This window comes from Pleurodeles waltl, chromosome 9 (assembly GCF_031143425.1).
Source record: "Pleurodeles waltl isolate 20211129_DDA chromosome 9, aPleWal1.hap1.20221129, whole genome shotgun sequence".
NCBI lineage: Eukaryota > Metazoa > Chordata > Amphibia > Caudata > Salamandridae > Pleurodeles > Pleurodeles waltl.
Genome location: NC_090448.1, coordinates 292,357,996 through 292,370,324, shown reverse-complemented (window position 1 = coordinate 292,370,324; position 12,329 = coordinate 292,357,996). Strand labels below are relative to the sequence as shown.

Genomic DNA, 12,329 nt, shown 5'->3' with positions numbered 1-12,329 from the left:
ACTTCCAATCGCCATCTGTGGAGGTAAAAACAAATGGCCTCACAGAGGTTTTGCAGCCTGGGCAGACCTTTCAGAACTACTTCTCCCAATCAGTGAGGCCCTAATGGATACCTTAATGGGCCCTTGGGCAAAACCTGAATCTTGCCTGCCCGTGAAAAGGAAGGCGAATTGCTAAATGGTACAGACCTGCACCGGTGGACCCATATTTTCTCTTCCAGCCCCTAGTCCCGCGAGTCGTGTGGTGTAAGCTTCCACAAGCAGGCTAATTCTAACTCTTTCCCGACTACACCAGATAGGGAATCCCAACGGGTGGAGGCTTTTGGGGAATGGATGTTCTTCTCTGTCAGCCTAGCTCTTAGATCGGCCAGCATTACTTGCCTCTTATGCATGTGTTGTGGGATATGGAGAGCGAGATTGGGCCCGCGGTCCCTCAAAAGTTCCATGCTGTTTGGCACAAATCATATAGCATGAACAGTATGATGTTCGTCATTGCATGGGTAGGACAGTCGGTATCAGTGTGGTGCTTCAGTGCCATGCATGCATACGGTCCATGGGCTTATCCAGTGATGTTGAAGCATCAGTGGTGGACATGGCATCTGAAGGTAAAGCAGATTCGGCTCTGGATCACTTCCAAGGAAACAGAGCCACATCACAGTCCTGTAGCCTTTCAGTGCCCAATCGTCCACATCCTCAACAGTAACACCTGTTTTGAGACTTTGGAAGTAGCATCCAGCAGAGGCAGCACCAAGGCCAGCCTCTACAACAGCAGACCTCCCAGTCCTTTTGAGGTGGGTGTTAAGGAACTGGTCAACAACATCCAAACCTCTAGGGCCAAAACACTACCTAGTCCCCCGCCCTTCCTGCTGCAGCTTCAAAACCGCTTTAGTTTGCACTCAGTGGCACATTGTCACAAGGTGAGAGACAGGATAATTTATTACCTCAGTGGGTGGAAAGGATCACATCAGAAAGGTGGATACTTCAAATTGTCAGTAGTTACACTACATTTCCTAACCACCCCTCCCAATATGCCACCTTCAACACAGCAAATTCCAGAGGACCACTTGTTGTTTCTAGAGAGGTAAATCAAGGCTCTCTTGCAAAAGGGAGCTATCAATAGAATTAGGGACTAGATGCTTCTCCCATAGTTTTATTGTGCTGAAAAAATGACAGAGGACTTTGTCCTGTTTTAGGCCTTCGCCTTCCAAGCTCCTTCATAAAAAAAAAACAAGTTCAGGATGCTCACCCTGGCCCAAGTTCTATCTGTCCTGGGTTCCGGCAACTTGATGGTGGCATTGAGTTTGCAGGATGCGTATGTCTACATCCTATCCTTTCTGTCTCATGGATATTTCCTGCAGTTTTAAGTTGGACACAAGCATTTTCAGCATTCTGTGCTCCCTTCCGTTTTACCAGTGCTTTTGGGTTTTCACAAAAGTGATGGGGGGGGTCACTAAACACTTTCAGAGTTAGGGAAAACCAATCTTCCCTACCTCGATGACTGGTTGCTGAAGGCAAGCTTACCTCAAACAGGTGGACCACCTCCAGACGACGGCCAGTCTCTTGACAACTCTAGGACTCTCCACAAATGACCAAAGTCACATCTGACTCCTTCACAGAGTCTGCCCTTCTTTGGAGCCATCCTGGACACTGTGCTGTTTCAAGGTTTCTTTCCACCTCAACAAATCCAGGATATATAGTCTATGATCCTGATGTTTCAGCCTTTGACCTGGTTCTCACTGAGAGTGGCTGTGCATCGTCTTGGTCTCTTGGACTCCTGAATCCTGCTAGTGGACAATGCCAGGTGTCCAATGAGGGCTATGCAGTAGGATCTGATGTCTCAGTGGGCTCAGCACCAAGGGAACCTATCAGATTCCATTCAGGTTTTAGAGGCGATGCAAAATATCTGCATTTGTGGTTGCTGGACTGTAATTGGGTCAGTGGCTCACCCATCAGCCTACCACACCCAGTGCTGACGGTCATGAGGGGTGCTCATTCCTGGGTCAAGGAGGCCACTTAGGAGCTGTAGAGATCAGATAACTCTTATGTCCAGCAGAGACCCAAGTCTACAACAATTTGCTAATACTGTGGGCAATTCACTTGGCAATAAAGGCCTCCCTCTCGTCCATCAATGGGGAATCGGTGCAGGTCCTCATGGACAACACTAACTTCATTTGGTGCTACTACAAGTAGGAGATGGTAGGGTCATGACACTGTGCCAGGAGGTTCTACTCCTCTGGAACTGGCTGAGCCATCAGCACATTTACCTGGTCATACCTTACCTTGCGGGAACTTTAAACACCAAGGCAGACAAATTCCATCTGTGTTGCCTATAAGTTCATAAATGGCATTTTTATACAGAAGTGAACCAGGATGTCTTCCAGTACTGCATTCTAGAAAACCCTGGCTCAATCTTTTCACCACTGCTGAGAACACCTAGGTGGTCATTCCGACCCTGGCGGTCCATGACCGGCAGGGCCGGGGACCGCGGAAGCACCGCCAACAGGCTGGCGGTGCTTCCTGGGCCATTCTGACCGCGGCGGTAAAGCCGCGGTCAGAAAAGGGCAACCCGCCGGTTTACCCCTGGCCCAAGGAATCCGCCGCCATGGAGATTCCGACCCCCTTCCCGCCATCCTGGTCCTGGCGGTAAATACCGCCAGGAACAGGATGGCGGGAACGGGTGTCGTGGGGCCCCTGGGGGGCCCTGCCCTGCCCATGCCACTGGCATGGGCAGTGCAGGGGCCCCCTAACAGGGCCCCACAAAGATTTTCAGTGTCTGCTTTGCAGACACTGAAAATCACGACGGGTGCCACTGCACCCGTCGCACCCCTTCAACTCGGCCGGCCCCATTTGGAGCCGGCTTCATTGTTGAAGGGGCTTTCCCGCTGGGCCGGCGGGCGGCCTTCTGGCGGTCGCCCGCCGGCCCAGCGGGAAAGTCAGAATGACCACCGCGGTCATTTGACCTCGGTACGGTCTTCTGCCGGTTCCCGCCAGGCGTCCAAGCTTTTGCGTGTTAGAGATTCCAAAATGATTCTCCCTTAGAGATGCCTTTCACCTATGTGGAGCTCAGTGTTTATGTATGCCTTTCCACCTCTACTGCCCAAAGTTCGGAAGATGATCAGAAACCACCGGGCCCAAGCCATCCTAGTGGCCCCAAACGTAGCCAGGAGAGTGTGGTACACAGAACCTGTGGCCATGAGCATCTTTCCTCTGATCTGATTACCTCACCAGGAGGATCTTCTGTTGTAACACCAAAGCAGAGTCCATGAGTGGAGATTGAGTGACAACAGTTGACTTCTTTTGACCTCCCTCCCACGGTGTTTGATATCACCTCAACAGCTAGGAGTCCATTCACCAAAACCATCTTTGCTCGACACTAGAGAAAGTTTGTTGTTTGATGTACTTCTCGTCACATCCTACCTAGTTGCCTGATGTTTTGTTGTTCTCTGTCTCTAGCACAAGAAGGCCTTGCTGTGACTACTATTAAGGGTTACTTGTTAGGCCATATACAGTTACCTGATCAGCCATCTTTATTCAAATCACCTTTTTGTGATGAGTTTTTTTTTTTAAACAGCTACCTCACACTTAAACCCTTTGCGCCACAGTCTTAATCTGGACCTTTCATTCTCGATGTGTGCTCCATTTGGTATGATGCATAGCTTCTCTCTGCGTCTTTTAACTCTGAAGATAGATTTCCTCATAGCGACAACATCAGCTCATCGCATGATTGAGTTACAAGCCTTGTCTCTCCAGCAACCATACACCACCTTCTTCAAAGACAAACAGGTGCTCAAGGCTAACATAGTATTCCTTTTTTTTTTTAACAGAAACGTTATTGCATTTTCAGTTAGATACAACAGTGCAATCCAGTATTAATGCATTGTACCACCAGGAGTATGTATATATAAGCATATTATCACAGTAAATGCAGATATATTAAACACAATACAGGGAGGCACATCAACGCGTCATCTAAACATTGTGTGCACTAAACCCAGTCCTTCCCAACCCTCTGCCATCAAACTGTATGCATCACCTGTTGGTAGATAGTGTTATTGTTAGTGGGAGTGGGTGTAGCATATATTTGTTGAGTGCGGGGTGCGTATCGGGAGGTGGGGTCTTGGGGGGGTCTCTAGTATTCTCAGGCGCACAGGTGTGCACTTTGAGCTCTTTCATCAGAGGCAGTTCGTAGTGCCTTAAATCTTTTTAGTATGGCATCCCATTCGAGGGAGATGGGATTTTGCGTAATCCTCTGTATTCCTCTCTACAGAGAGTCTCGCTTTCCGCCTGTCCCTAGTGTTCTACCTCCGCTCACCAATATTCAACCATAGGGGCCCTAGGGGTCTTCCAGGGTTGTGTCATGACTCATTTAGCCAACAATAAGGCTAGATTGGCAAATCTTACTGTGGTAGGAGAGCCCCTGGGAGTAGGATTTGGACCCAACAGACATTACACAGGCCAAGACCAGAGATGGTTATCATAATTGTGGCTATACCTGTCTAGCCTGAGTATAATGCAGGGCAGGACCATAGCATATGTAGGAGATCAGCATATAAAGCCCTACATCTAGGATGTGGGAAAGGTGACACTAAGCCTGTGGGGTGTTCAATACGCCCTATATAAAATTGTGAATTGTATTAGCTTAAACCTCGTGAGACTTTTTTGGGGTATTCTATTATGTCGGCCCAGTCCTTGTCCAAGAATTCACAGATCCAATCTGTTTCCCATTTTAGTTTGAAGGGGGGGCAAGAGGGTGGGGTGACGGAGACCTAAGGTGCACCCTGGCTCCACAGTAAAGCCAATGTACACATGTCTACCATGTCCCATGGTGTGTAATGCTTATAATAATTACTGTGTAGGCAGCTCAGTCCCATCAGGGGACCAATGTTGACCGACATAACAAAATAAGCAAGCGTGCGTAGTAAGGTCTCAGGAAGGCCATGGGTGTGAATAAAATCAGTGTGGGACATAAGCTTTCCATCATGGAACAATGAGCCGATCGTGAGTTCCTCATTCTGCTCCCAGGTGCTCAACTGTCGTGCCTTCAGGGTACCCGAAGGAGTGGGAAGACCAAGAAGTGGAATGTTTGGTGCATACACTAGAATGGGAGCAGTATATCTCACCGCAAGCCCCACTGACATCGTGGTCTGTAGTCTTAACATCCTGTCAGGGACCACCACCTGAGGATTAACAAAATATTAAATGAGCAGCCGTAACATGACCATTTTTGCCAGGGAGAGATGGCCGGCTAACAGAACCCAGAAGGCGAGCTGAGGTGGCATTCGTAACAGACATTGTGACGCTGTTTCACATTGACAATTTCTCACCCTTCAGGCATACTTTAATCCACATCATTCATATCTCATTTGAATGCCAGAAAAACTTACATTTTCCTGTGGATCATACCAAAGAATATCGATGGTCAATTCCACCGGGGTCAAACCTGCCACCATGCATTGACGTCTGAAGTGCCTGCCATGAACATCAGTCAGGGTGCAACATGAGTGTCAGTGCACACGTTCACAAAGTGAACATTAGTGCGTTCTTAACCAGGTCCAGCAGGTGAGCCCCGTTTCCCATGTGATCCTGCACAACTTTTTTCTGAGTCAGCATTACAAAAGGTACGTAACTTGTTTTCATTGGGAGATGGTGTCTTGTAGTGGTTCTTTGATGGGAATTCTGTGCTATGTGCCTAGAGTTTCACCTTATGAAACGTTAGTGTATGTTTGATTCTTCCTATTGTAAATGGGTTGTGTTTTTGATTCTGGCGTCCCACCTGTCACATAGTTTGGTAATACGTCTGATATTCCCCCTTATGTGTTATGGTGCATGTGAAATTAATTACCTGTATGAAGGAGGAGGTTAAACATAATCTCTGGTTCAGAAGTACCATGCTTGTGGGATAGCTGTTCCAATGCTAAGATCTACTCTCTTTTGCTGCGTTGACTGCCTGAAAGGAAACATGCTGCCTGATCTGTTGTCTTAGTTAGCAGCTCATATTGAAGGCTCTTAGAGAGGGCTGAGGCTATTGGTATTCACTCTGACATATCCCAAGTTGGTAAGCTTGTTTTCCATGGGTACCCTAGGGCCAACAGCAGTATTGCACACCAAATGGATAACAAAGGTATTCGCTATGGGTACCTGACAACTAGGGGTAACAAAATCAAGCTGTAAAGGTTTACTCTGGGCTCTTCTGGAGTCGGCTTTATTTTTGCATCCTTGGCTCCTTTCCAAGGAATGTGTCACATGTTTTGTATACAGTGTTGCTTTAGCTAAACGCAATATGTTTTAAATCCTTTGTTTCTGCCTGTGAGGTTTGTTTTGCTTTTTTAGTCCTATATTCGTAAATGCAGTAATCGCTTTCCCTGCAAGGCTATGACCGTGTTCTTTGTGTTTTAGGAGGCTAATCCAGTTTGGCTTGATGAAGGGCCTGATCCGTAGGTTGCAAAAGTATCCAGTAAAGATTGTGCGAGATGGAAGATGCCATCCTGCTCGGCTATACACTGGCTCACACAGCTATGATGAGATTTGCTGCAAAACAGGTATACTATGGTTAGCCACTTGTACTGAGACAGGCTAGGTCAATTAAGCCAGTAATATAGAATTATTTATCAACCTACCTTGTAATAGGTGCCATGCTACACTAATATCCAGAAACCAACTATCTGTGGAAGGTTAGGGATATATATATTTTCAATACAAATCCTCCAGGTTAATTAAAACACAGAATGGTCTTTCATCTCTTAATCAGCTGATCAAGTGTGAAAATTCATCCTGACACAGTTGTTTAAGGCTGTGTCAGGTAGAGGTAAGGCCTAAAAGACAAAGGGGGTCATTTTGACCCCGGCGGGCGGCGGTTGCCGCCCGCCTGGCGGGAACCACCATTTGGCCGCACCGCGGTCAAAAGACCGCTGGTGCCATTCTGACCTTCCCGCTGGGCCGGTGGGAAGGAGCCCTGCAACACAGAAGCCGGCTCCGAATGGAGCCGGCGGTGTTGCGGGGGTGCGACGGGTGCAGTTGCACCCGTTGCGCTTTTCACCGTCTGCTAAGCAGACAGTGAAAAGCTTAATGGGGCCCCTGCACTGCCCCAGTGGCATGGGCAGTGCAGGGGCCCCCAGGGGCCCCTAGACACCCGTTACCGCCAGCCTCTTCCTGGCGGTGACAACCACCAGAAACAGGCTGGCGTTAAGGGGGTCAGAATCCCCAGCAGCGCCGCCATGGCGGATTCGCCCAGCCGGGGGTAAACCGGCGGGAAACCGCCGGCCCCGGTTTTCTGACCGCGGCTTTACCGCCGCGGTCAGAATGGGCAAGGAAGCACCGCCAGCCTGTTGGCGGTGCTTCCGTCATTCGCGGCACCGCCAGGGTCGGAATGACCCCCAAAGTTAGATTAAAACTATACAACTACGATCTGTGGTCAATGGTTATATGTTCTGTTAATTTAGAAAGAGTGCATGATAATATGCAAAGTTTCATGTACTGATCAGGCTGGTGTCGGCATATGTAAACAGTACCTTACAGTTTGATGTAATGTCGGTGTGTATATAGCCGTGGACTGTGTAAAGTACAAAATTATCCTGGCAGCATATATCTGAATGTTCAGTCCTGATGTCATCAGTGATGCCATTTGAGATGTCATCAGGGATGTCATAAATTATGTCACAGAACGTGTCATGAGTGATAAAATATGTGAGGTCGTAAGCAGTGCATGGCGGGGGCAAATGCTATAGTTAGCTCTGCTAATTTGTGAATATCTGTTTTTTTTTTTAGTTTCAAGATGTTAATGTTATCACTGACACATTCACCTAACTATAAAGTTACTTTAACCTTTTTTTCAGTGAATTTTTAAGATTTGTAATTTAACCAAAAACAGATTTTTATCACACCTAACTATAATGTTACTTTAACCTTTGTGGTTTTTCAGTGGTTTTTTAGGTTTTTTTTAACATAAAGTAATATTTTGTTACCGTATGGCCATGCGGAGGGGGTTGGCCACAGGGCCTCCTGTTTTTTAAACGAGAGGAAGGCAAAGTGGCTTCTCTCCCCGAGCCATATTAGGCACTATGGACCCCATCCTCCATGTCTTTTTTTAAAAATTAATGGTGGGGGCTAAGTAGCCCCCCTCCCCGAGCCTCATTAGGCCCTGGGGACCTCATCCCCCAGGGTCCTATGTATTTTCAAGGGGCGCCCTCCAGTCCCAATTAGGCCTGGGGACCCCATCCCCATGGGCCTATTTTTATTTTATTTTTTAAAGGGGAGGAGGTTGTGGGGCCAATGCCTCCCCAAGGCTTATAGGCCCCGGGGAGCCCACCTCTGGGCCCAAAACTTCCAAAAAGGTGGGGGGGGGTACTCTGTGGCCACCCCCTTGAGTCTCTTTAAGCCCTGACGATCCCATCCCCAGGGCCTGTTTTAAGAAAATTTATTAAAAGGAGGGGGGTCCCCTCCCTGAGCGTTATTAGGCCCTGGGAACCCCATCCCACATGGCTGTTTTTTTTCCTGTTAATTAAAGGTGAGGGAGGCCGCATGGCCTCTCTCCCCGAACCTTATTAGGCCCTGGGGTCACCATCCCTAAGTACTGCTTTTTTTTTTTTTTTACTGTTTTTTTTATTTATTTATTTTATTAAAGGGGAAGGAGGCCGCATGACCCCAATCCCTGAGCCTTATTAGGCCCTGGGGACCCAATTCACCAGCGCTGTTTTTTGTTGTTGTTTTTTTATTGAAGAAGATTTAGAGTTTGGTGGGGTTGTATGTCGGAACGACGCCTGCCGGAACAACGCATGCCAGAACAACGAGGTCGGAACAACGACCTCGTTCTTACCACTAATGCCTTTACCACGAATGCCTTAACAACGATTTTTTGTTGTAAAGGCATTCCTGGTAAAGGCGTTAGTGATAGGCATCCATTGTTCCTGCATGCGTCCCCCCTGGCCCCCCACCCCTAAAAATTACCACGACCCCCCCTAAAACCACACCAACCCCCCACCCTTGCCCCTAAAACTACCCCCGCCCCTAAAACTGACCCCCACCCTACCCCCAAAACCTAAAACAACCCCAACCCCCACCACATCCCTGAAACCTAAAGTACCCCCACCACTAAAACTACTCCGAGCCCCCCACCCTGCCCCTAAACCTAAACCCCCCAACCCGCCCCTAAAATTACCCGACCCCCCCAACCCACCCCTAAAACCCCAACCCCCACCCCCTCCCCTAAAACTGACCCCCACCCTACCCCCAAAACCTAAAACAACCCCCACCCAATCCCTGAAACCTAAAGTACCCCAACCCCCACCCCTAAAACTACTCTGAGCCCCCCACTCTGCCCCTAAACCTCAACCCCCCAACCCCCCACCCCGCCCCTAAAATTACCCGACCCCCACCCCTAAAACCCCAACCCCCACCCCCGCCCCTAAACCAGAAAATACCCCGACCCCACCACCCCCGGCCCTAAACCTGAAACCTAAAGTACCCCAACCCCCACCCCTAAAACTACTCCGAGCCCCCCACCCTGCCCCTAAACCTAAAGCCCCCCATCCCCCCACCCCGCCCCTAAAATTACCCGACCCCCAACCCACCCCTAAAACCCCAACCCCCCACCCCGCCCATAAAACTGACCCCCACCCTACCCCCAAAACCTAAAACAACCCCAACCCCCACCCCATCCATGAAACCTAAAGTACCCCAACCCCCACGCCTAAAACTACTCCGAGCCCCCCACCCTGCCCCTAAACCCCCCCAACCCCCTTCCCCGCCCATAAAATTACCCGACCCCCACCCCTAAAACCTAAAACCCCAACCCTCACCCCCGCCCCTAAACCAGAAAATACCCCGACCCCACCACCCCCGGCCCTAAACCTAAAACCCCGACCCCCCACCCCGCCCCTAAACCAGAAAATACCCCGACCCCCCAACCCTGGCCCTAAACCCCCGACCCTGCCCCCCCAAACAGAAAATACCCCGACCCCCCACCCCGGCACTAAAACTTAAACCCCGACCCCCCACCCCTAAAACAGAAAATACCCCGACCCCCCACCCCCGGCCCTAAAACTTAAACCCCAACCCCCCACCCCCGCCCCACTTACCTGAATCGTCGCGTCGTCCTCCTCAGCCGACTCCCTTGTTTGTGCCTTAACCACGCATGTGCATTGTTCAGCACATGCGTGGTTAAGGCACAAAATAACGAAGTCGTGGTTAAGGAAAGCGGTGTTCCGCTTTCGTTAACCAGGACTTCGTTGTTCGGGAGTCGGCCTTAAGGCCGTTTACCGTTTGGTGGATGGGGTTACTCCATCACAAATGTGATGGATATCCTGTCTGGTGTATAACGATTCCATTATATCCTATGAACATCGTAATATGGCAGACAGGATATCCGTCACGTTTGTGACCCTTCTGCCAAACTCTAAAACAGGCCTTGTGTTTTTGCTCCCACCTGGCGGGAGATTCAAAAATGCTTCCGGCATGCAGGAGCAAACACAGGTTTTCCTGCCTACACAGGTGCCAGCTGGGAACTCACCTTGTCCCGGGAAGAATTCTTGGAGAACTCCAGGGTGCCTGTGTTGATCCTGCTTTTTGTGCACTGAAACCAAGTAATAAATCATGTAATATAAAAAATACATAGTTCAGGTGACATTTACAAAGCCCTCTGTCTCAGACTTCTGTCTCATAGTTTGTCAATGTCACCAGAACTCATTGCTGGCAAAAACAGGCCCATATTACACAGTTACCCCTCAAGTGTTCTCTCTTTTTCTCTTTTGTTCTCTTTTTACATGTATCCTATTTAACACCAATTGCTAACTTCAATTACGTTTTTTAACCTACTGGTGACATATTTGTAAAATATTTAATCAAGTATTTATAACTACAGTAAACAATCCCAACTTTGTAATAAAATAAAATGCTGTTAATGCCACCTTGAAACATAAACATTCAAATTGTTGATAAGTAAGTTATAATAGGTATTTGTGATTTAGTGTCAGTTCCTCAAAAAATGTTCTTCTTTCTTCAGTAAAAAGTATAATTGTGGGCAGTAGATTGAATATATAAAATTTACCTTTTTTGTTCCTAATGGGATACCAAAGTCCAAATTTATAAGTTTTGGTTTGTAGTAGAATATTTTAACAACTTCTTCTAAAATGTATATTTACCTGCCACTTTTACTGAAGTCATGCCTGTGAACACACAGGGTTACATTTGAAGAATAGGGTAGGATATTGAATGTTATCACTGGAGCTGTTAAAGTTGTGTTATACATATGGTATCATAGTAGTACAATATTCCAAAGCGCTGCACTCACCAGCAGAGTATGAACCTGAATTTAGGAAAAGCATGAGTGGTTTCTGGGATCGAATTAATTCTAAATCTGTGTGAGTTCTTGTTAAGAATTGGGTGTCTTCTCTTCACTGCTCTGTACCCTTTCTTAAGTGAGTGTCTTCCAGGCTTACCTTTGACATTACCTTTCAAATTGTTTTAGGAATGAGTTACAAGGAGCTGGATGAGCGTCTCGACAATGACCCCAACATCATTGTGTGTCTGAAGTGAAAACAAGACTCTGGAACTCTGACTGTTAATTCTATGATTTTATTCCCAGTGGGAGTAGCTGCAAAGTGGCACAGTGGGTCATACTGGATGTAAACGAAGAAGAAAGCTAGGCAGAGGTGTGTAAACTGTTAGCCTTGACTGTAGGTATTTGACTTAAGAAAACTGTTGCTTCTAAATGGGCCTACGGATAAAGGCGTATGTATGACCAAAGATGTTACTCATGGACAGAATTTTGAACGATCACTGTTGTAGCTGAAGGTTTAGATGAAGGACAAGACTAACAAGTCATGAGGGTAGACTGTGTTGGGCTGTCTTCATAATACAAGGCTTCCAATCACTGTGAATCTCCTTTTCGAATAGGGTGGGAAGAACGATCCGATGAAACAGATTTGTTTGACACACTGGAAGAGGCATTAGAAAACTTCTCTTGAATCATTCGTTCATGAGGCTGAGATAGATTAACACATCTGTCTGCATATCAAGTATATCACTGCTGTAATAAACATAACCTCCCGAATAAAATACTGTACTTAACTTGTCAGTGCATTTGTTACCAGCGTTCATTTCCCATTACTGTTTGAGACTGATGCATGCTTTCTCCTTTGGCAAAGGCTTAACACGCACTTTGTAGCGTGAAGTCAAATCGCATCTCTCTTTTATGTGTTTGTTTTATTTATGATTTGCACCTAAAGGTAGTTGTGTGCTTTGGTGTTTGGTGTATTACCAAGAGGATATCTTTTTCTCCTTCGATTCTATTCCCCCACATTCGACTAGGCAAATATGGGATTTTTTTTAGAAGTGGG

The 12,329-nt window shown here is 47.5% G+C and overlaps 1 protein-coding gene across 2 annotated transcripts in view; it reads left to right on the top strand.

The window, feature by feature from the left end:
- The window catches only part of NPRL2 (NPR2 like, GATOR1 complex subunit), a 100,531-nt gene extending 88,465 nt beyond the window's left edge, over positions 1-12,066 (top strand). Inside the window, exons 11-12 of one of the 2 annotated variants that reach the window (XM_069206755.1) lie at positions 6,394-6,536; positions 11,459-12,066. In XM_069206755.1, the coding sequence (XP_069062856.1) occupies positions 6,394-6,536; positions 11,459-11,526 (211 nt within the window). In that variant the 3' untranslated portion in view covers positions 11,527-12,066. The remainder of the gene's footprint in view (positions 1-6,393; positions 6,537-11,458) is intronic. The other variant, XM_069206756.1, reaches the window with a different exon arrangement.
- Positions 12,067-12,329: the final 263 nt, after the last annotated feature.